We start from the raw sequence: 25,440 nt of genomic DNA on the forward strand, positions 1-25,440 counted from the left end.
CATAACAATCTTATTTTTCTTTGATTACCAACTTAATTTCAATAGGACACATGAAACTATGTACTATACTCCTCCGTTCCCCCAGCTTCATATAGTTCTTGTCAAAAATTACATAATTTTAATTGAGTTCAAAAACCACTGATTTGTCATTAGAGTTGGTATTTATATCATGTGGGAAGTTATAGTAGAGTTATATTCAAAAATTATTGACTTCTATTTGTATTCCATTGGTGGTCAGAGATTGTGCTTTGAATATGTTCAGTTGTGTTTTTTTTGTTTGTTTTTTGTTTTTTTGTTTTTTTGTTTTTTTGTTTTATTAAATTCAGTTTTATTGAAATAAATTCACACACCATACAATCATCCCTGATATACAATCCACTGTCCACCGTATGATAACATAGTTATGCGTTCATCACCACAATCTATCTCTGAACATTTTCCTTACATCAGAAAGAACCAGAAGCAAGAATAAAAATAAAGTGAAAAAAACACCCAAATCATCCCCCCATCCCACCCATTTGTCCTTTAGTTTTTATCCCCATTCCTCCACTCATCCATACACTAGATAAAGGGGGGTGTGATCCACAAGTCTTCACAATCACACTGTCACCCCTTGTAATCTACATTATTATATAATTGTCTTCAGGAGTCCAGGACTGCTGGGTTAGAGTTTGGGTAGTTTCAGGTATTTAATTCTTAGCTATTCCAATACATTAAAGCCTAAGAGGTGTTATCTATATAGTGCATAAGAATGTCCACCAGAGTGACCTTCGACTCCATGGAATCTCCCAGCCACTGAAACCATCCTGTCCATTTTGCATCCCCCTTTTGGTCAAGAAGACTCTCAGTCCCACGATGCCGGGTCCACACGCATCCCGGGAGTCATACTCTGCGTTGCCAGGGAGACCACACCCCTGGGAGTCGGGTCCCACGCAGGGGGGAGGGCAGCGAGTTCACCTCGAGATGGCTCAGTTAGAAGAGAGAGGGCCACATCTGAGCAACAAAGAGGTACTCAGGGGGAGACTCTTAGGCACCATTACATACAACTTTAGACTCTCCTTTGTGGTAATGAGCTTCATAAGGGCAAGTCCCATGCTTGAGGGCTCAGCACATCAAACCGCCAGTCCCAATGTTTTGACAACATACGCTAGGGGATCAGCATCTCAAAGTTTAGAGATAGGCCTTACAATTCAGGGATAGAGTTAACTGCTGTAAGAGCTTACAATCTAGGGACTATTACAATTATTGTGTCCACGTTAGGCTATGTTCTAAGATTCAATTCTGAGTTTACACATTGTAGTTAGTCCATATTGGTGAGGCATCATCCCTCTCACCATGTTTTCTCCAACACTTTTACTCCTATATATATTTTCCTACAATTTTATAGAGTTATATTCACATACCATACATTTATCCACAGTGTACAATCAGTTGTTCATGGTATCATCATAAAGTTGTACATTTATCACCACAATCAGCATTGAACATACTGATTACTACAAGAAAAATTGTTTTTTTTTTTTTAGCAATAAGAAAAAATGATAAAAGAAAAATAACATGTCATACAATACAATATACTACTAAGGACAGCAAATAACACCACTACCAAGAATCCCATATTACTCTCCCTATATCCCCTTCTCATATACATTTAGCATTGGCATATTGCCTTTGTTACATTTAATGGAGGTATATTACAATGTTACTGTTGACCATAGACTCCAGTTTGCTTTGATTATGTTTTTTCCTGAATACCATCCCTTTTTCAAATTCTACATGGTTGACATTTGCTTTCCCACATGCAAAAACATTTTTATATTTGTATATTTAGTAACAGTCATTGGCCACTCCAGTTTTTGCCATTATACAGTCCCAGTCTTTATCATCTATCTTTACCTCTGGTGTCATACATTCTCCTATCCCACCTCTTTCAGCTTTACTCACAGACATCTTTGTTCAGTGTACTTACAATACCGTGCTACCATCACACAGTATTATGCTATCTATTTCTGGATCTATGCAATCAATCCTAAACATTCTGTAGTCCTTCAGCATCAAATGGCTGATCTCTGCCCTCTTTCTATCTCCTGGTCGCCTGTGTTGTCAGCTTTTAACTCCCAAAGTTTGTTCATTAATGTCTGTTCATATTAGTGAGACCATACAGAATCTGTCCTTTTGTTTCTGGCTAACTTCACTCAACATAATGTCCTCAAGGTTCATCCACATTATTACATGATCCATGTCTTTGTTCTGTCTTACAGCTGCATAATATTCCATCATGTGTATATACCACAGTTTGTTTATCCACTCGTCCTTTGATGGACATTTGGGCTGTTTCCATCTCTTGGCAATTGTGAATAATGCTGCAATAAACATTGGTTTACAAATGTCTGTTTGTGTCTTAAGTTTCAGTTCCTCTGAGTATATACCCAGCAATGGAATAGCTGGGTCATATGGCAAATCTATATTTAGCTTCCTGAGGAACCTCCATACTGTCTTCCAGAGTGGTTGCACCATTCTACATTCCCACCAACAATGAATAAGTGTGCCTCTTTCTCCACATCCTCTCCAGCACTTGTCATTTTCTGTTTTTTGGATAATGGCCATTCTGGTAGGTGTGAGATGATATCTCATTGTGGTTTTGATTTGCATTTCCTTAATAGCCAGTGAAGTTGAGCATTTTTTCATATGCTTTTGAGCCATTTGTATTTCCTCTTCAGAAAAATGTCTGTTCATGTCTTTTGCCCATTTTTTAATTGGATTGTTTGTCTTTCTGTTATTGAGATGCAGGATTCCTTTATATATTCGGGATAGTAAACCCTTATCTGATATGTGGTTTCCAAATATCATCTCCCATTGTGTAGGTTGCCTTTTGACTTTTCTGACAAAGTCCTTTGATGTACAAAAGTGTTTAATTTTGAGGAGATCCCATTTGTCTATTTGTTCTTTGGTTGCTCGTGCCTTGGGTGTGAGGTCTAAGAAACCACCTCCTTTCACAAGATCTTTAAGATATTGCCCTACATTTTCTTCTAAGAGTTTTATGGTCTTGGTGCTAATGTTTAGGTCTTTGATCCACTTTGAGTTAATTTTGGTATAAGGTGTGAGATGGACATCCTCTTTCATTCTTTTGGAAATGGATATCCAGTTCTCCAAACACCATCTATTGAACAGGCTGCTCTTTCCCAGTTGCTTCGGCTTCACTGCCTTATCAAAGATCAGTTGTCCATAGATGTGAGGGTCTACTTCTGAACACTCAATTCGATTCCATTGATCAGTATATCTGTCCTTATGCCAGTACCATGCTGTTTTGAGCACTGTAGCTTTGTAATATGCTTCAAAGTCAGGTAGTGTGAGACCTCCCACTTCACTCCTCTTTCTCAAGACATTTTTGGCTATTCGGGGCACCTTACCCTTCCAAATAAATTTAGTTATTGGTTTTTCTATTTCTGTAAAGTAAGTTGTTGGGATTTGAATTGGTATTGCATTGAATCTGTAAATCAGTTTAGGTAAAATTGCCATCTTAACTATATTTAGTCTTCCAATCCATGAACATGGTATGTTCTTCCATTTTTCAGGTCTTGTTCAATTTCTTTTAGCAGTTTCTTATAGTTTTCTATGTAAAGGTCTTTTGTGTCCTTGGTTAAGTTTATTCCTAAATACTTGATTCTTTTGGTTGCTATTGTAAATGGGATTTTTTTCTTGATTTCCTCCTCTTGTTGCACATTACTTGTGTATAGGAACACTACAGATTTTTGCTGTTGATCTTGTAGCCTGCTACTTTGCTGTATTCATTGACTAGTTCTAGTAGCTTTGCTGTAGATTTTTCTGGATTTCCTACATATAGAATCATGTCATCTGCAAATAGTGAAAGTTTTACTTCTTCCTCTCCAATTTGGATGCCTTTTATTTCTTTTTCTTGCCTAATTGCTCTAGCTAGAACTTCCAGCACAATGTTGAATAGCAATGGTGATAGTGGGCATCCCTGTCTTGTTCCTGATCTTAGAGGAAAAGCTTTCAGTCTCTCCCCATTGAGTGTGATGTTAGCTGTGGGTTTTTCATATATTGCCTTTATCATATTGAAAAAGTTCCCTTCTATTCCTATCCTTTGAAGTGTTTTCATCAGGAAAGGATGTTGAATTTTGTCAAATGCCTTTTCTGCATCAATCGAGATGATCATGTGGTTCTTCTGCTTTGATTTATTGATGTGGTGTATTACATTAATTGATTTTCTTGTGTTGAACCAGCCTTGCATACCTGGAATAAATCCCACTTGGTCGTGGTGTATAATTCTTTTAATGTGCTGCTGGATTCGATTTGCGAGTATTTTGTTGAGGATTTTTGCATCTATATTCATTAAAGAAATTGGTCTATAATTTTCTTTTTTTGTAGTATCTTTGCCTGGTTTTGGTATTAGGGTGATGATGGCTTCATAGAAAGAGTTAGGTAGCTTTCCCTCTTCTTCAATTTTTTTGAAGAGATTGAGCAGGATTGGTACTAATTCGTTCTTGAATGCTTGGTAGAATTCACATGTGAAACCATCTGGTCCTGGGCTTTTCCTTTTTGGGAGCTTTTGATGACTGACTCAATCTCTTTACTTGTGATTGGTTTGTTGAGGTCATCTATTTCTTCTTGAGTTAATGTTGGTTGTTTATGCTTTTCTAGGAAGTTGTCCATTTCATCTAAGTTGTCTAGTTTATTAGCATATAGTTGCTCATAGTATCTTCTCATTATCTCCTTAATTTCTGCAGGGTCGGTAGTTATATTTCCTTTCCCATTTCTGATTGCATTTATTTGCATCTGCTCTCTCTTTTTTTTTGTTAGCCTAGCCAGTGGTCCATCGATTTTATTGATTTTCTCAAAGAACCAACTTCTGGTTTTGTTGATTCTCTCTATTGTTTTCCTGTTCTCAATTGCATTTATTTCTGCTCTAATCTTTGTTATTTCTTCCCTTCTGCTTGCTTTGGGGTTAGTTTGCTGTTCTTTCTCTAATTCCTCCAGGTGAGCAGTTAACTCTTCAATTTTTGCTCTCTCTTCTCTTTTAATATAGGCATTTAGGGCAATAAATTTCCCTCTCAGCACCGCCTTTGCTGCATCCCATAAGTTTTGATAAGTTGTGTTTTCATTGTCATTTGCCTCGAGGTATTTACTAATTTCTCTTGTAATTTCTTCCTTTACCCACTGGTTTTCTAAGAGGGTGTTGTTTAGCCTCCATATGTTTGTGAATTTTATGACCTTCTGCCTTTTATTTATTTCCAACTTCATTCCATTGTGGTCTGAGAAAGTGTTTTGTATAATAGCAATATTTTTAAATTTGTTGAGACTTGCTTTGTGACCCAACATGTGGTCTATCCTAGAGAATGTTCCATGAGCACTTGAGAAAAAAGTGTATCCTGCTGTTGTTGGATGTAGTGTTCTATAAATGTCTGTCAAGTCTAGTTCATTTATCATACAATTCAACATCTCTGTTTCTTTAGTGATCCTCTGTCTAGATGTTCTATCCATTGATGAGAGTGGTGTATTGAAGTCTCCAACTATTATTGTAGAGGTATCTATTTCTCCTTTCAGTGATCGCAGTGTTTGCCTCATGAATTTTGGGGCATTCTGGTTGGTGCATAAATATTTATGACTGTTATGTTTTCTTGATGAATTGACCCTTTTTTATATATAGTGTCCTTCTTTGTCTCTTTTAATTGTTTCACTTTTGAAGTCTAACTTGTCTGATATTAATATAGCTACTCCCGCTTTTTTCTGGTTGTTGTTTGCATGAAATATCTTTTTCCAACCTTTCACTTTCAGTCTATGTTTGTCCTTGTGTCTAAAGTGAGTTTCTTGTAGACAGCATATAGATGGGTCCTGTTTTTTAATCCATTCTGCCAGTCTGTGCCTTTTTATTGGGGAGTTTAATCCATTTACATTTAGTGTTATTACTGTAAGGGCAGTACTTTCTACTACCATTTTGTTTTTTGGAATTTATATGTCATATCTTATTTTTTCCTCTCCTTTTACCTTTCCTGATAATCTTCGTTTCTGCACTCTTCTCCAACTCTCTCTCTCCTGTCTTTTCCTATCAGCCTGTAGCACTCCCTTTAGTATTTCTTGTAGTGCCGGTTCTTATTCACAAACTCTCTCAGTGTCTGTTTGTCTGAAAATGTTTTAATCTCTCCCTCATTTTTGAAGGAAAGTTTTGCTGGATATAGAATTCTTGGTTGGCAGTTTTTCTCTTTCAGTATCTTAAATATATCATGCCACTGTCTTCTTGCCTCCATGGTTTCTGCAGAGAAATCTGTACATAGTCTTATTGACTTTCCCTTGTATGTGATGGATTTCTTTTCTCTTGCTGCTTTCAGAATCCTCTCTTTGTCTTTGACATTGGACAATCTGACCAGTAAGTGTCTTGGAGTAGGTCTATTGGGATCTATTCTATTTGGGGTACGTTGTACTTCTTGAATCTCTAATTTTCTGTCTTTTATAAGAGTTGGGAAATTTTCAGTGAATATGTCTTCTATTACTCTTTCTGCCCCTTTTCCCCTCTCTTCTCCTTCTGGGATACCCATAACACGTATATTTGTGCGTTTCATGTTGTCACTCAGCTCCCTAAGACCCTGCTCATATTTTTCCATTTTTTTTACCATCTGTTCTTTTGTGTGTATGAATTCGAATGACCTGTCTTCCAGTTCACTGATCCTTTCTTCTGCCTGTTCAAATCTACTGTTGTGTCCCTCCATTGTGTTTTTCATCTCCTCCATTGTGGCCTTCATTCCCATGAGTTCTGCCATTTGTTTTTTTAAGTTTATGAATTCTTCTTTATGGTCAGCCAGTGTCTTCTTTATATCCTTCAGCTCTTTTGCTATATCTTCCTTCATTTCATCAAATTTATTTAGCATTAGTTGCCTCCACTCCTGTGTCTCAGCTGAGCTATTAGTTTGTTCCTTTGGCTGGTCCATGTTTTCGTGTTTCCTGGTATGGCTTGTTATCTTAAGTTGTCTAGGCATCTGATTTCTTGATTAGTTTATTTTGGAGCTTGTTTTCTGTCTTTTACCTAGTGGTTTTCTTGTTGGTTGGCTTTGTTTCTGGCCTCTGTTATTCAGTTCAGCTTATTCTAGACCTCTAACTTAGGTTCTATTTAGTTGATCAGAATTTTTCCCCTCTTGTTTTTTCTGTTTCTTGCTCTGCCTCTATGTAACCTTTTTGTGAGTGGGTCTCCTCAGATATGGTCGACCCTAGTCAGATTTTCCCAGTCTAGTGAGGCCCAGGTCTCATTGGGAGGGTATGGAGTTTTCCAGAGAATGAGACCCTCCTATGAGGCCTTTAGAATTGGTGCTTTTCCTCTCCTGTCCAGCAGGTGGCGCTGGCCAGCCCGCAGCTCCCCCACCAGTGTAAGGAGGTATGGAGCCTTTAGTTCTCCTGGTGACTCTGATCCTGTCAAGGGCGTGGCTGACTGAAGCTGGAATCTGAATTCCAGCCCCTGGGGTCTGAATTCCCAGAAGGAGGACTGCCAGTTGAGCTGGGCCTCCCTCCACTCTCCCAATCCTCAGAATTCCAGTTGTCTCTCAGGGGCACTATTCCCTTCTCCTCTCTCCTCTTTGGGGCCTCTCCAGGTAGATTCCTTGGTCAGCCTGAGTTGCCAGTTAAAGACGGGGGTGAAGGCCTTCAGTAGTGAATACGGAATTCAAAGACACTGTGGGTACTCTGTCTCCCCTCAAGCCCAGCCTAGTCCCTCAACCTGGGCTTTCCAATAGAAAATAACCACATATATTACTTTTAGATTAAAAAAAAAAAAAAAAAATTAGAAAAGAAATCAAGAAAAAGAAAAAAGGGGAAAAAGAAAAAAAAAAAAGAGTCTCTTTTAAAGGTCCTTCCCCAGCCTGGAAGTTTTGTGAGTGTCAGAATAGAGCATTTAAAGATATGCTTTGGGCTATTGTCTGTTAATTACTCTCCAACAGCTTCAGTTCCACCCCTGCTGGGGGCTATTGAAATGCAAAAAGATAAGGGATCTGTGAGAAGCCAGAAGGGACAAAATGTAAGGGAAAAAAAGATGGCTTTTTTGGAGTCTGGGAATGGGTGCCCGCTTTTATGTGCCCCCACTTCTTGGAGCCCAGCCCTTCTTTAGCACCCCAGCTCCCAAAGTTAGTTAATTAATTTGTTAATTAATTCTGCAGTTGAGGCTGGTTTGAGCCTACCTTCTTGCCCTCAGCAGATTGCTGTTTTTTGTTTTTTGTTTTTCCCCCCTTTCAGGGAGCCGGCAGCCAGACAGTCTGTGAGGTCTGGGTGGGGAGGGGCGCCAGACCCCTGGTCTGGGGAACTTACAATGTTCGCTGCAATCGCAGCTTTTCCTCCAATTCCAAACTTGTGTCCAATGTGTGGCTGGTTACTGGAGACCCCGAAAACACTGTTTCATATAGTTCTTCGGTAATTGCCAGCTGCTCTAGGGGAGAGACGAAATTCTGCTCCTCACCATTCCGCCATCTTGCCCCGCCCCCCTGTTTTTTGTTTTTTGTTTTTAATTTATTGAGGCTTGTTTTATGTCCCAGCATATGGTCCATTCTGGAGAAAGATCCATGATCACTAGAGAAAAATGAGCCTCCTGGTGATTTGGGATTGAAGGTTCTATATATGTCTGTTAAAATTCTCTATATCTCTTTCTCCTTTCTTTGTTTCTCTGTCGGTAGGGCTCTTTAGTATCTGAAGTAGGGCAGGTCTTTTATTGGCAAACTCTCTCAGCATTTGTTTGTCTGTGAAAAATTTAAGCTCTCCCTCAAGTTTGAAGGAGAGTTTTGCTGGATAAAGTATTCTTGGTTGGAAATTTTTCTCTCTCACAGTTTTAAATATGTCATGCCACTGCCTTCTCACCTCCCTGGTGGCTGCTGAGTAGTCACTACTTAGTCTTATGTTGTTTCCTCTGTATGTAGTGAATTGCTTTTCTCTTCCTGCTTTCAGAACTTACTCCTTCTCTTTAGTATTTGACAGTCTGATCAGAATACGTCTCGGAGTGGGTTTATTTGGATTTATTCTATTTGGAGTTTGCTGGGCATTTATGTTTTGTGTATTTATATTGTGTAGAAGGTTTGGGAAGTTTTCCCCAACAATTTCTTTGACTACTCTTTCTAGACCTTTACCCTTCTCTTCCCCTTCCGGGACACCAATGAATCTTACATTTGGATGTTTTATTTTATCTATCGTATCCCTGAGATCCTTTTCGATATTTTTGATTTTTTTCTCCATTCTTTCTTTTGTTCTTTCATTTTCTGTTCTGTGGACCTCTAGGACACTGAGTTGTTGTTCAGCTTCCTGTAATCTTGTATTATGAGTATCCAGAGTCTTTTTAATTTGGCCAACAATTTCTTTTATTTCTATAAGATCTTCTATTTTTTTATTTAATCTTGCAGTTTCTTCTTTATGCTCTTCTAGGGTCTTCTTTATGTCCCTTTTATCCTGTTCCATGGCCTTCTTCATGTCTTTTATATCCTGTGCCATGTTTTCGTTCCTCGATTGTAATTGTTTGATTAAATGTGCCAAGTACTGTGTCTTCTGGTATTTTGATTTGGGTGTTTGGGATTGGGTTCTCCATATCATCTGGTTTTATCATGTGCCTTAAGATTTTCTGTTGTTTTTGGCCTCTTGGCATTTGCTTTGCTTGATGGGGTTCTTTAAAGTTGTAAAAAAATACCAATCTGATTTTTCAGAAATACAAGTTGGTGGCGTACGCTTTCTCCAACTAACCAGCAGGTGGCGTCTGCGAGTCACCTATACCCCTCAAGTCAGTTCTCCCCAACTCTTGTCTCTGTGGTGTGTGGGGAAATGATTCTTGTGGGGTTCAGTTGGTGAACTCAGTTTGGGTTTATTGTTGGAGCTGTCCGCCCTGAACGTGGGGCATGTGTCTGGGTGGCTAGGGAGGCAGGGCAGCTTTAATATTCAAATCTCCCAGGTGTTCCTGGAGATTCAAGGCTGTTGCAAGAGTTTAAGCCTTCATTTCCGTTTTGCCCCAGATTTTCTCTGTCTCTGACCCACAAACCATCAGCATTGATGTAGCATCCCTGGGTTTTCTGTGTGGGCCCCCCTTCTCAGCCGTGATCTTCCAGGACCTCTGCTGAGGGAAGGCTGTGCTATGTCACTAGTGCGCGTCGTCCCTCACAGGAAGCCCCGGGCCGCCGGGCCGTACAGGGATGCTCTCTGCCTGATGCAAAGATTAGCCTATAATTCTTGACTGGTGTAAGTTCCGAATGAAAGGCAGGTAGTAGAGCTGGGCCCCACCCGTTTCCTCTTAGAGAAGATAGACACCTTAGGGGGAGGTCATTAGCATTTCAGTGGTCTCTCTCTGCCTGTGCTATATCCTTGTCTGGGTCACAGAACTGGGAACTGAAAATGGCTGAGGCTTTCTCCACTGAGTTGAAAAAGGAACAGAGTTAGTCCAAGGCGACCCTCCGGCTCTCCAAGGTCAGTCATCACCCAAAGCCTCTGTCTACTTGTTGGGGATTCGTACCTCATAGTGAGCAGTTCACACTCGCTGATTAAAACCCCAGTTGAAGCTCAGCTGAGCTATATTCGCTTGCTGGGAGAAAGCTTCTCTCTGACACCATGAGGCTTTATAGCTCGGGCTGTGGGGGAGGGGTCTCCCCATTTGGATCCGCAGTTTTTACTTACAGATTTTATGCTGTGATCTCAGGCATTCCTCCCAATTCAGGTTCGTGTATGATGAGTGGATGGTCTCGTTTGTCCCCCTGCAGTTATTCAGGATTATTTACTAGTTGTTTCTGGTTTTTTGTAGTTGTTCCAGGGGGACTACTTAGCTTCCACTCCTCTCTATGCCACCGTCTTAGATCCTCCCTCCAAAAATTTTTATAATGTTTTTCCCTGAGGTTCCCTGTTATTATTTGTTCAGAATCTGGTGTGGAAAACAAGGAACAGTAGAATAAGCTATGATGCTTCTCTCTGGATAATGACTAGCACCAAAATTTTAGGTTTTTTTTTTTTTTGAAGTACTCTATATTGAGTTTTTGCAGTTGATGGCAACAGTGTGGCAAACAAGCTGTAATTAGGATAGATGTACTGGAATCTTGTTATTGAACATCCAGTGAAGATAACTGATTATATTCAGGAATAAAATATCCTGGTGTTTTCAAATGTCTGGTCATTTACTGTTTCTTCTTCATTGTATACAAATAAAAGATTGAAAAGAAAGATCAAGTAGGATTTAGGGTGATAAATTTCTCCCACTCCAGTCTCATAACTAGAGATATAGTGGAAGAATTTTTGTGAGAGAATAAAGTTAAGCCCTTAGAAAACATCATATAAACATTTTTCATAATTGCAATAAAATTTTAAATATCATGTGACTTCCAAACCAATGTAAGTTTTTGATGTTCCTATCATTTTGTTTATTCTAGGAGATTTGAACCCTGTCTTCATAATCTTGCACAGTGTCTTTTATTACTAGTAGAACAAAACAGGATTGATTCCACATAGTATACAGAACATCTGCAATTATTTCAATGCTATACTTATATCTATCACCTATTCCATTCCAGTCAAAGCATAAGCATATAAATTTGAATAGTAGTACTTGATTTGAATTTAAAATCAGAAACAACCAGATTGTTTTATGTATTTTAGTGAAGGAAATGAGAAGACAGGTTTCCCTATTCTTGGGCTAATTTTAATTTCTGAGATTGATATAACATGCCCAAATCTCAACTTTAAGTTGATTGTCAAATAATTTATTTGTCTGACTTTTCTTTTTGCTAGCAGTTACATTCTAAGCGACTTTAGAATTTTGGTAGAATATGCTTCAGGTCTTTGAAAAATATCATTCATAGACTTGGATCTATATGTAAGGTTTTTATTAAATCTCTTGACATTATTATTTTTGATAAAAGAATATCTGACTGTTATGAGGAGTCCCAGTTTTGACTCTGCCCTTGAATATTAGTACTGGCTTAAATTTTCCTGTCCTTGCATGCCTAAATTGACACTTAGCACCCTTCACAAATAAATCTATGAATCACTAGTATATCTTGCATGGCAGATATGTGAAATTCCAGAAGGCTTCATAGAAAAATTGCTTTGAAGTGTATATTCTCTTAGTGAATTAAGAATAAGAATTGGTTTTCTGGTAATTTAGGCAGCTTTGTTATTTATAGAAGGTATACTGGGATGAACCTAGATTTTAAATTTTCTTTTACTGTTTCCTAATTTACAAAAATCACTAACAGTCATTTGCGTAACAGAGAAGTATTGAAGGTAAATATTCTTTAAACAAGCATTTTGTAGACAGTGGTACATAAATTCTCTATCACTCCTTTAGTCAGGAATGACATGGATCTAATATTTGACTAAAACTTGTGGCTTTCTTCTTTTGGTTTCATCCATCTTACCTTTTATCAGCAGCCAATTCTTATTTGCAACTCTTAAAGCTTGAGATGATATAAGAAGACAGCACCATTTGGTCTGTGGTTAGAAAATACAGGAGTGAATATATTCATTCCCTGTGGTCTCAGGTAAAGACGTCAGGGAAAATAGTGCTTTTGCAGATTCATTATTAGGTGAGAATTTGGAACCAGATAGATTTTTTCCACAGTCATCATATTCAAATATTATTGTACTATTACATTCTTTTTGGTGTATCAAGCTTTATATCAAGTGTCTAGGGCCTTGTAAAGCTGATGCAAACCACTGAGAAAATTATAACTTTGTGGAATTTGAAAAAGCATAATTACTTTATTTACTATGTGAATTGATTGATTGCCTTCTTTTTCTGTTGATTATAAATAGATTAAAAAGTTATTTTGTGCAATTTCTTTTTACCATCTGAAGGGATAATTTGACTATACTATAGCTATTTATTATAGTATTGATAGATGTTTCAGAGAGACTTTCCACTCCACACCTTTTTAACCTTGGATACTTTCTTCTTTAAAATTGTAGCTACTTCTCTAAAGCATGTCAGTGTCTTAGAAAAAATGTCATTTAAAATTAAGAACTCCTGATCCTATTTTTCCACAATCCATTATTATTATCCCAGATCTCTGTAGAAGATGAGAGACAGATTGGAGCTAGGCTTGCAAAGAGAGGGAGATGGTTTACAGTCGCCTATGTGGGAAATGGGTAAAGAAGTTTATATATAAAAAGATGCGAGGGCACAAATTTGTGTTGGTGCCAGTTTACATATTTTGAACCATCTTCTCTTGATTACTCAACGGTTATAGGAATGAGCAGAGCTCCCCAACTGTTGTACCACAAATAAATAACAGGTATGCTGCAAGATAATGATGCTTAAATTTTAAAAAATTTAAAAGCTTTTTATTTGAAAGTTTTATCCAGTGTCAATATTTAATAATGTTCCTAATGTTTTTTTCTTATGGCAATTATTTAGTATGAAAACATTGTAATTAATTTGTTCTCCAAGCCCCATATAAGATGCTCCCAAATACCCTCCAGTTTATCACAGCAGGCCATATAAATATTGTTTTCTGTGTCTGTCATGACTGGAAGACACTGAATTAGGGATTACAGATGTTTATATTGATCCAAGGTTAAGCAAGTGGGAATCAAGAGTGAGGAACAGCTTCGTATGCTCTCTCGCACAGGTGTCCATGCTTTTTCCCTTCATTAACAGTAGTTCCCCAAATCCTGAGTTCTTGGAAGTCATTCATATGTAATGGAGCCTTGAATTAATAGACTTTCATGTGTGAACCAGAAATTTTCTGTAGCAGTTTTAACTTGCTGCAAGTCTGTTTCCCATTTACACCAATTTCCAGATTGATCCATACACAGAAAAATCAATTATTAAACATTTTAAATATTTCAACTAAAGATTTTCAGTTAGTATTTGTCTAAACTGTGAATTCTTTGAAAGCAGGACATATCTGTATTTACATAAACTTGCCGTATACAAAGTACTTCCAGCCAAGGATATATATTGATTATTTAAAAGTTTTCTGAAAACATCTCATATTTTATATTGCAATTATATAATATAATTACATAATATATTGTGATATAATTTAACGAAGATCGGACATCTCATTTTTTCTTATCTGTGGTTCTGTTGTTCTAGTTTGAGCTTATGTGTTCTCAGTTTTTGAGATATAAGTGTTTATGTTAAACAAGGAAATGAAACCACTTGCTTAGATCTTTTCATTTCGTAGACTAATTTGGAACACCATTGTATGGTGTAGGAAGGTTGATGTTTTTAGATTGATGATGAGTCGATGACATTGTTAAGCAGATGTCAAATTTTTGGTCTGCTGGTAAGGCTTGACACCTGTGAATCTTTTCAGTGCCTTAGGACTCTGTTGATAGGGTTGATTCAAGCTCATCTGGGTGATTGGGGCATGTCACCCAGGGCTCTATGGATGACAATCTGAGAACCTCTGTACTAGATGAATTAGATTCCTTTCTTCCTTCTTTTCTCTACTCTTGCAGTGTCTCACGATAGTAAAAAAAATTCTTTCCCTGGAGCCAATCATCGCTTTAAGTTAAAATTTTACTGATTCAGTTTTTGCAATCGTGTCTAAAGCACTATTCAGAATTGAGCAAAGCTCAGAGCCTCCTTGGAATGAGGAAGAATATTAGTATAGACTTGATTGGCAAGTTTACTATTTGAAATTTAATGACATTTGGTTTCTAAAATGATTCTTTTAATATATTTATCTTGTGGATTTTACTTAAAGATATTAAATCATTAATGTTTCAGGTGTAATGAAATCAAATATGGTATTTTTCTTCATATTTAAATATATTCTAGGTTTTTCTTTTTTAAAGGAATTAATCCACAGGATTAATTTATACTGCATCCTTCAATGCTACTAATACTAAGGAAATTTTAAAGTTCTCCCCTACATGCCTGCTATACTTTTTTGTATGTTGTAGATGCTCAGTCATGTGCAAGGCACTGAATTTATGAACAGTAATATCTTCTCCAGATGCTAATTATTAATATTGGAGCTAATCCTTTTATTTAACAGCAGTTTTAAATGTCATCCTAAATTATTTTTTTAATATTCAGAAAAGGGAAAATATAATTAATTAGAAAAATTTAGCTATTTATACATTTTTTCCATCCTTTGTACTTAAGCATGGAACAATAGATAGGTCTTACTTGTTTGGGTTTGGCTCTCTTCCCTCTATGCTACTTATTTCCCCCTGACTTTGGTCAAATTAGTTATCTTCCCTGAGGTTGTTACATTATTTGTTAAACAGAGACATTAATTGTTCAAAGGGTTGTTGAGAGGATTAAACAAGAAATTGTATACAGAGTTCCTGGCATACAATTGATGTGCCACTTTTGTGTATTTGGTTTAAACTTTTCTAAACAAAATAACTTCGGTAATATCAACAGCATATTAGAATCCAAAATATGCCTTTGTTCTTTTTTAAGGTAAGATTAAAAAGGGATTTCTTGGGTGTTGTCAACTCTTAAATATAATAGAAACTTGATAATAATCAAAGAATGATTATTTCTAGTTCATAGGGATAATATAAATAATAAATATAAAACTTGTTTTATAACTGGAGCTTAAAAATCAAGATTTGAGTGACTTTTCCATAGACAGATAAGATTTGAAACCAAAGTATATGAATTCATGCATTCCGGTGTGATTTAAGAACATGTTTTCTCTTTTCCCTGTATATGCCAATCTTTGTCTATGATGTTTTTGCTACTTTGAATTCTGTTTTGTGGAACATAAGCAAATGTGTATGAATATGTATTAGTGAGAAGCAGATTTTTTCATCTAGTGAACAGAATTTAAATTTTGGTAACAGATTCCCCTTCAAATTTAATATATTCTCTTTTTCTTTGGCATTATGAAATTTTGATCACTGATAAATTAAAACCCTCAGATGTATTGAATGCCTTGGGATATTACTATTAGGAAATGGCTTGATTTCAAAATTCGTCTAGTATAAATTCTAACAACCTCATTCAAACTGTAAAGCCAGTTCACTTGTATTGGAAGCTTGTTTGTGCAGGTGGTCTCTGCCCTCTAGTCTCTGGTAGTTCCAAAACAGATTGAGGACACTGCAAAGCATGTCCTCAATACTATCTTTTTTCATTTCTATACTTAAAACTTCAGTGTCTACCCATTGCTCACTTCTTTGCAGGACATGAAAAGCACTTACAAGCTGGTCTTGAGATAGTTTTTTGGCTTCATCACCTACCATTCCACCCATTCCTAATTCATCTCAAAGAAATTGAACATGCCATTGTTTTTGCCTAGAGTATCCTCTTTTCTTTGCCTGGCAACCCCCAGCTAATCTTTTAAATGCAAGTCACAGATCATTTCCCTGAATCTTTTCGTGGACTCTTTCAAGCAGCATCAACAACTCCCACCCCTGTGTTCCCATTTCTCTGACCCAGCAGGATGGCAGTTACATCTGTCCACATCAGCCCCCTTTGCCAGCCTGTGAGTTTCCCAGGGACCAGGAGGATGGCTAATTCTGCTTTGTGCCCCTAGCACTGAGCATAGAGCCTGACCCAGAGTAAGTGCTCAGTAAATAGGTTCTTCAGCCTACTCTTCAGAAAGAACAGTCAACACATGTGCAATAGGTGGAAAAAAAATAGCACAGTGACAAAAATGCAATAACTAAAATCACAATTCACTACTATTAAAACTATAATTTTGCTCTGGTGCATGGCTCTAAGTAGGGAAGCTTTCTTATTATGTAGGTGATTCATAGAACTGGTGTGTGTGTGTGTGTTGTAAGAGAAATAATTTATCTTTATGGTATTATTCTAACATTAAGTATGACATGATAGGAATTTGCTGGCACACTGGCCGACCTAATTCGAGAAATATAGTGAACTTAGAGATATCTAATATTGTTAGAGAAGGAAAAATGTTTTTATTTTTTAGCATTTTTTTACAGGGGCAATTTTATATTTAATCAATAAAGTGTTAGGCTCAATGTAGTTGGTGCTTTGCCTTTAAACCTTGATGTACAAAAAAATTTGTTTTCCATACAAATTTGGAATAGATTATTTATGTTGTAAAAGAATCCCATTGTGTCCAAGTGTCATTCTTTTCTAATAGAACTAAAATGGTTTAATTCATGAAAATGTTGCTTTCACATAATTTTAAAGCTGCTTATATAAAAATAGTACTTCTGTTGTTTTACAAATATTTTCATAATTTTAATCTTAAATTACAATAGTAATTAGAGAAGTAATTTCTGCTTCTTTTAAGAAATTCAAACATAGAGCAATACACAGAAGAAAAAGAAGAACTTCATTCTCGTTAGTTTCGTATATATTCTTCTAAACTTTTCTGTGCATTTGTAAACGTATAACTTGTATAAAAATACATGTTTACTTATACACACATATATACATACAGTATTTTAAAGAATATATGGCTTCTATTAATAAATTGTATTGATTGGAAAATCTCAAGTTTAATTTGCTACTTGCATATCTTCTTCACAATGTTACATTGTAGAGATATTTCAGATTTTCAAGAATGCTTAAAAGAGCATCTTAAACTAAATGAGAAAAGACAACAGTGTATTTTCTCTTATTAAAAATTGTGCTCACTTTCCCTTAATCTCCACGTTCACATGCAATCTGATGCACATTTTGCTGCTGACCCTACATGACAAGAATTATCTATGTACTTCTGCCCTTCCGCTATGCCCCCTTGCCCTTTCCCCACCACTTCAAAGCGACTGATTATTCTTACATTTTATAGTTGACAGAACACTAAAATTTATGCTCAGTATTGTTAGAAGTCTTCCCCAAGGAGTCATCCTGGCAAAAGTGGAGAGGTCAGACATTGTATGTGGTGAGGATGGCCAGTATACCTTTACACTCTTTGTACTGTGATAGTTAATGTGGATTTCAGTGTAATGCTCAGTTTATTAAAAACACACTTCAGTAGCCATTCATGGTGGGTTTCTTATTGTGGTACCAAAGCTGCTGAACTGGGGACCCTGTTCCCAAAGCCTGGTTCCAGGTAGCTGCTTAAGTACACTGTCATGTGGTCTATACCCTCCTGCTTCTTGGGTCTGAACAGGTGAACTTCCTGGATGCCAAACTGTTTTCAAAATTCTCATCCATTATCTCTCCTCTTCCTATATCTTAGCAACGGAGAAATCCATTGTAGAAATAACATATGTAGCCATTTAAGTTTTATGAGGGTGAGCGTATAAGAATTAGGATCATGGCCTTCTGTAGGGCCCCAAGAAATGAATTTGAGCCATCAGCAAGTCTCAAAACCAGTAGGACTTCCATTCCATCAAGTGTACTTTTGGTTTTATTTATATCTTAAAGTCACTAATAAATTTACCCTTGATAATGCTACTGTAATTTTTACACTCTTTAAATTATTTTAAAATGATGATCATAACAACTAAGTGGCTATAAAGATATAGATGTCTCTCCCAGGAAAAGTAAGACTTTTCTTTCAATCATGGTTAGACAAAGAGTTTTTGGTGGAAATGGAAGGAGTGAGAAGTTGGAACAATTGACAAAAAGAGTATTATTAGTTTATATAACAGTAAAAATCTTGGTTCGAAATGGTGAAAGTGTGCCTTCCTAGAGAAAAGTGGACTTAAAATGGGCCTTAAAGAACTCTGGGTGTTTGGTACATGAGTGGAGAGGCTCAGTATTAACAAAAAACAAAGGTGAGGAAGCACATAGTGAATACTTGAGTTTGTCTGGTCACGAGATTTGAAATAGATTAATTGGGAAAGATAAAATGTGGGAAATGATTGAGGCCAGGTTACATAGGGCCTCTAGTGATACAATGAAGAATTGGCATGTCATGGAAAAAGATAGGTTATTGAGATTTATGCAGTGGCAGCAAGCTGGAAGAATTAAAACGGTGAGATAACTGGAATCAGGGAAGCAGAAATTAGGAACCCAGAAGAAGTGGAAGGAGTGGCAACGTGAAGGACGGAACAGATTTATCACCCCATGTCTGGTATACTGAAAACTCCCAAACAATGGTCTCCAGCCTTTTAGTTCTGTTCATCGACCTCAAAGTAATTGCCAAAAGGCTGCTTTCATTTTTTATGTCCCCTGCCTAAGGAATTAAATTGTAGGATCAAATTTAGCTTTTCATTTTGTCATTGTAGGCCTCTGACCTTTACAATTCTTTTCTACTTTTTCCTATTATGAGTTCCTAGCTTCTGCTTCCACTAATCTTTTCACTGTCCCCAAGGCCAGGTTTGTTTCTCTCAATACCTTGCTGGTCCTTTAGATCCAATTTCAGATCCTGTTTACCCTGATCCTTTTCTATAAAGATAACATTACCAAACATTTTGGTACCTGATTATATTTAATTTGGTATTAAATGACTTATGCTCTTATTAAATTTGTTCTAATGGATAACCATTGTCATCCTGAAAAGTTTAGAAGTGTCCCGGCCCGCGGGACGATCAACGGAGGCTCCAAATCCTGTGAGGGAGGAATGGTATGGGACAAGAGACGCGAAGAACGACAGCAAGACAGGTTTCTGAACAAGCTGCAAAACTTTATTGAAGAGGCAGGGTATATATGCCCTGCAGGGAGAGGGGGTGGCTAATAAGGACAGGTAGCGGTCTGGGATTGGTGATTGCTGTTGCTAGGGTGGATGGCAGATGTAGGGTTAGCATTTTAGGCGCGAACTAGCACTTTTGGCGCGAACTACTTCCGTAAAGAAGGCTGAGGGTAACTTAAGCTATTGTTGTATCAGCCCTGGCAGCCATGTTGCACATCTCCGGCATAGCTGAAGGTGGGCTCCATGCATGCTACCTTAATCGCCCTCTACATAGAAGTTTCTTCTGTATTTCTAGGAACCCAAATATCCTACTCCTTTTCATTGTGAGCACTATAAAAGAAGTATAATGGAACAGGCATTCAATAATACTTGTTTATTAAATTGACATACTGTAAAATATTATGGAAAATGTCTTGACATTTGGTAAGAATAGGCATTTGTATTTGATTCAATGGTAATTGAGTTCATATAAAGCATTTTAACATTTAGATGTTAAATTATGCTAAACGCAGGAATATAATTTGTGCTTTAGTACTAAAATAATAATAGTGGGTACATCTGCAATTAAAGCAGTTATAAATGTATGTTCTTTCTTGAGACTTGAAAGCTTTCTATTCTTTAAAAAATCTGGTTCAGTTTTCTATTAGTTGTACCTATAGAAAATCCAGAGATCTTTAAAAGAAGAAATAAAAACTGCTATAAACACATTTTCCTCTTCTACAGTAGAAGGAAATCCTTCTGCATATAAAGCTTAATAAGATTTTGTGGTATATGAACAAAAATGAATTTCTCTGAGTTATGTAGGATTAATACAAGAATGTACAATGACTCCCCACTAGCTGCAGAAAAGGAACAGGCCATTTATCCCTTGCTCACTGGAAAAAGGTATAGCGGATCTGACACAGGAGCTCAGAATGAGCTACTTAAGTTGTTTACTAAGGGACATAGAAAGTCCTACAGAGACAGTCCACTGTAGAAACATCAGTGCCAGCCTCCAGAGAGCCCACCTTGTCCCCATTGGGGGACAATCTAATGTCTGCCTTGACTGAGAACTGCTCTGTCACAAACTAAGGACAGGTAAATTCATTGTTTTCACAGATAGAGTTTTGGTTGTTGACTGGGGATACACCCATTCGCTTCATAATGTTTGGGAGAGAAGAAAGGATGTGAAAACAGGCAAAATGAAGGCTTAAGTGGCAGAATAAACCTTCCTTGCTGTAATTTTGTCAAAGGACACTTAACACTTGGGTTATTTCTTTATGAAGCAAAGTAGCAATTTCAGTTCTCTAGAATTGATATCATGGACCTCCTTTTCTGGTCCTCTCACTGACGTCATCATAGTTTTGGATATTCTCTCAAAACTGTAAGTTGAGGTAGTCCTAAGGATAATCTTGATGCGAATTTTTGTTATTTCTATTGAATATGTAATGATACAGCATTTTGAAGTAATTCCAATACTGTACTGAAATTTTACACTTAAGATAACATTTTTACACGGAAGTAGAGCCCAAAGAATTTAAGTAATTTCAGTAATATTTTAAATGAGCAATTCAAAAATAATCACAAATATAGAAGCAAAGTATATATAAAAATTCAGGGGTAATAGTAATAGGTTTAGTGTTGAATGTTCTACCAGTTCTGACCATCGTCTCTTTAGAACATCTATCAAAAGAAGGAATTCTTTCCTGTAATTATGTAGTGCACTGGGCAGGAAGGAGAATGATTGAACATCCAAAATGGTTGAGGAGCATTTACAAAATAATGGTATGACAAATGCATGTTTTTTAAGAGAATATAAGAGTTAAGGTGTTGTGGGATTGAGGAGTGATTTGGATAGAGTCCTATTTTGAATGTTGTCTAGAAACAAGGTGAGCTGATCTTTAAGGAAGAACAGGCAGAGAGGATGATGTAGGATAAAAATAAGAAATAGAGAAAAATGTTTCTGTATAAGGAAACCACAATTATTTTGGTTGAATTCAATAGGAGTGTGATAAAAATTAGATTAGTGAGTTAGAAACCAGAGAAAATGTGATTTGAGTTAGGTCTTTGAAAATCAGGTTAAGTTGAATTATATGATAAATGAGTAGGTGTTAATGGTCTTGAGTAAGGTAAATGAGTTTACTGTGTTCTAGAGTAAGTGTTCTGGTAGCTAAATTTAGTGTAGTTGGTAAGCCAGGCAAGAGTTGGTCTACCAAGGGAGGTATAGGAAAAACGTCACAAGAAAGGGCAAGTGTATTCAGATGTTTAAGTAGAAGTACACAGATATATTAACTTGGGCTCTGATGTTTACTCTAAAATTATAAAAGAAGGAACAAATTTCTAATGAAATAGTTCTGAGTATCCCCAAACTAAAGGTGCTCCATATTTGCTTTTTGTCCTTTCTGTCTCCACTAGGAGGAAAAGGAGGCAGAAGGGGAGCAAATTTTGCAGTAAACTGCTAGCTTGAGACCATAGTTCATACCTGCTGTAATGCTTCGCATACCCTAGTGTGTCAACCACATATTACATTCCTGATCTGTCCTTTGGAATATTGAACTACTTTACCATAATGTAAAGAATTGGCAGAGTACAAGTTACAGATGGATTATAAATGCTTAATTTTGCTACCTAGTCTAACTACTTTGGCAAGCACTCCAGCCTTCCCTACCCCAATCCCCAAATTTCCTCCTATTCTTTGGGGGAAAAGTGTGCAGTCCTTTATTTTACTACAGTTACAGCTCAGGTCAAAATGGTCCTCTCTATAGTGATAGAAACATATCGTCTGCATTTAAGTAAACATCTCCAACAGTTCCCTTTTCCCTGATCTTTGGCTTCTTAAGTATTGTCTTTCCCAACTTTTAAGCCTTTTTCATAATTCTGGAAAGTTGCTGTCCCTTTGGGTTTTGTTTTAGAATGAATTCACACTAACTTAATTTAAAAACAACTTGTTTCAATTTATTCTAACCCAATCTCATGGTTCAAGCAAATCGAACACATAAATATAGTGTAGTATAAAGGAATAATGGCCTATTTAATCATGTGGGCAAACGAGAACAGGGAGTAACTCGACTAGTTGGTGCTTCATCTACTTTTAGTGTCAAGGTGAAAGATAATCACTCTCATGGGGTTATTGTTTGGAACTTGTGGCTATGATGGATGTGATGATAATGAGCTGCTGGCACCTCATTTTCAGTTGTTTGTTCTTAGGGGTCAGGCATGAGAAGTTGAGTTGGTTCTCAAGGAATGTCTTTTTTGGGACTAAGCACTCTGATAACGTTCACTAATCCAGCTCCTTTCAACCATTTAAGCAAAACTATCTTCTCACTAGTCTGTCTCCCCGAAGGCTGGTACATAAGGAGTGGGAGTTGAAGGGCTTATCATTCATTGATTCAAGTACTTTCTGTTACTTAGGAAAATAGGTTGTGGCAGTTCTAGGAATGAGAACATTTCTCTGACCACATCTCAGTGACCAGTACAAAATTGCCTGTGATCTGTACATTTTAAACCAAAAATTTGATTATCAGAACATTAGTGTGGACTATGCTTTTCTTTTATTGAGGAGTGGGGAAGTGCATAATATTTTTCAGAGGAAGAGTCTTTGTATTTGGCCAAAAGCAGTTTTAACCTTCTTCCCCAAAGATGTTTTCTTTTAACTTTGTCAATAGCAAAGAAAATATTTTTTCACCTTTTTTTTCAAAATAGATTTCTTTCAGCTTCTACAAATACTTCTTTCCTTTAGTATACAGGGCCTACCCATGGAGAATGATAATTATAATACATATTTGGGAGATGGTAGGAGACAACATGGAGATGATCCATGTATAGAAAAAGCATCTGCAGGCCGTTTTGGGCAATAAGTAGAAAGCAAAAGGGGAAGGTAAATTTTTAAAGGCTCTGTGTCTGGATATCTGGAACATAATGATGGCAATACTAGTGACAGTAAGAGAAAATGATTCTTTTTAAAAGGTGGTCTCAATTTTTTATACTCTTTATGATATTTCGGTTATCAGTGAGTGATCCCCTGGACAGTAGGGGTGTCAAGGGGGGTTCTGGTGGTATTTGTTGACATTAGACTTTTCTGCATCAAAGCAGTCTTAAAAGGTAAAGAGCCAGAGTGCCAGACATTTTAATTTTCTTCCTCAGAGGCCCATTTTCCAAAGCTTTAGAGCAGAGTGTTTTAAAGAAGCATTATATAACATAGGACAGACAATAAGAATGCTAAATAGCCTACTTGACATTTTATTTACAATTGTCAGGAGTCAGTAAGTCATGTATGTGTATATTTTTCTCTCTTAGGTTCATTTTCCAGACACTGAAAGAGCAGAATGGCTAAATAAGGTAAGATGAGTATATACCAAATACCAAATATCAGTGGGAATTAGAGGATGAGAGCCATCTTTCCATATTTGGGAATTTGGATGTTGACAGTTGAAATCGTTTAGTCTTTAGTGGGTTGGTTGCTACTCCCCAGAGAACTCAATCATAACTAATATATTACTTTCCTTTTCTCAAGAGTGAAAACTGTCTTTGACCTGAGGAAATTAATGCTATAATCTTATTTGTATCATTGGCCTTCTGTCTTCCTTCCTTAGTGACCAGTGCTCAAAATTTTGGAAACATGATTATGAAGAGGGAAATAATGCACAAGAAACCTAATAATAGATATTAATCATTTCTTTGCAAAAGCAGGCTATGTTTTTAGATCAGTATACTTTGAAATAGATCTCTAATTTTCTACATCCTTGGAGCTATATAGTAAAACTAATGTAGGTAATGAGTATCTTACAGCACTGGAAATTAGTCATTAAAAAAAATTCATTGAGGCTTATTAAGATCTATACAATTTAGGAAGATTTTCATCAGTAGGTTGAACCCACCAGGATTTTCTAGTTTTTAGTAATCATTAAATGTGCTAATATGCTGCAAGCGGAAATTTAACCAGCATAACTAATTCCTGCAACATATTGGTTAATTAATAGTTTATTGTTGAAATGGTTTTGTTTTTTTTTTTTTTTAGAGTGTGTCTTTTGTATGACAAAGCCCACCCTCCTTAGTTTTCAAAACCAGGTTATGGTAAACTATAGGAGCATAATTTTTCATGACTTAAGTATAGTATATATTAGAACTGTTTTGTTTAACATGGGTTCTTTCTCCTTTTCAGACTGTAAAACACATGTGGCCTTTTATTTGCCAATTTATAGAGAAGTTGTTTCGAGAAACAATAGAACCAGCTGTTCGGGGAGCAAACACCCACCTTAGTACCTTTAATTTCACAAAGATTGACATGGGTCAACAGGTCAGTTTCTTCTTAAGTATTCTTACTTTTGCACACAGTAGGACTGCTATTTTAAAAAAAACTTTAAAAAAATACTAAATTACTTGAAATTATTTTCTAGAACAAATTGTTCGCTGAGGTTTGGCTAGTGTGTCTTTTTGATTCTCTTTCAGGATCAGTCTCCCAGCTTGTAATGCTTTTTCCTTCATCTCTGTCGGGAAGAGTCCTCATGTGGCCCTCATTCCTTCCACTGTAGTTTTTTGGCCAGTTCAGCCTTCATTGGGTAGTTTCTCTTAGTTCCAAAATTTCTTCTGTACCAGCTTTCAGCTTTCTGTCCTGTTAGCAAAGGAGTTTAAAATAAGAATTCACACTAAAGGTTAAGTAATTCATGGTAAGCTTAATATGTTTACCCCTCTCAAAATGTTAAAACACGCATGCGAATAAGGAGTCTAAGGCTTGGATTGTAGGCATCTGCATTAATTACAGAGTTAATAGCAATTTGGAGGAAAGATTTTATTACTGGAATCATATAAAAAGGAAAGCTGCTCATTTCTAATATTGCTTCTAATGAAAACCTCAATACTGTATTTAAATTAGTTGACCGTAACAAGTTTCCTTTTTTTTTTTTTTTTTTTTTAATCATCATTTTATTGAGATATATTCACATACCACGCAGTCATACAAAACAAATTGTACTTTCGATTGTATACA

General features: G+C 36.7%; 1 protein-coding gene across 3 annotated transcripts in view; it reads left to right on the forward strand.

Moving 5' to 3' along the window:
- Positions 1–25,440, forward strand: part of ESYT2 (extended synaptotagmin 2) — a 144,204-nt gene that overhangs the window by 41,940 nt on the left and 76,824 nt on the right. For all 3 annotated transcript variants that reach the window (XM_037835716.1, XM_037835717.1, XM_037835718.1), the window contains exons 2-3: positions 23,751–23,792; positions 24,616–24,750. In XM_037835716.1, coding sequence (XP_037691644.1) covers positions 23,751–23,792; positions 24,616–24,750 — 177 coding nt within the window. The remainder of the gene's footprint in view (positions 1–23,750; positions 23,793–24,615; positions 24,751–25,440) is intronic.

This window comes from Choloepus didactylus, chromosome 5 (genome assembly GCF_015220235.1).
Source record: "Choloepus didactylus isolate mChoDid1 chromosome 5, mChoDid1.pri, whole genome shotgun sequence".
Taxonomy (NCBI): Eukaryota; Metazoa; Chordata; class Mammalia; order Pilosa; family Megalonychidae; genus Choloepus; species Choloepus didactylus.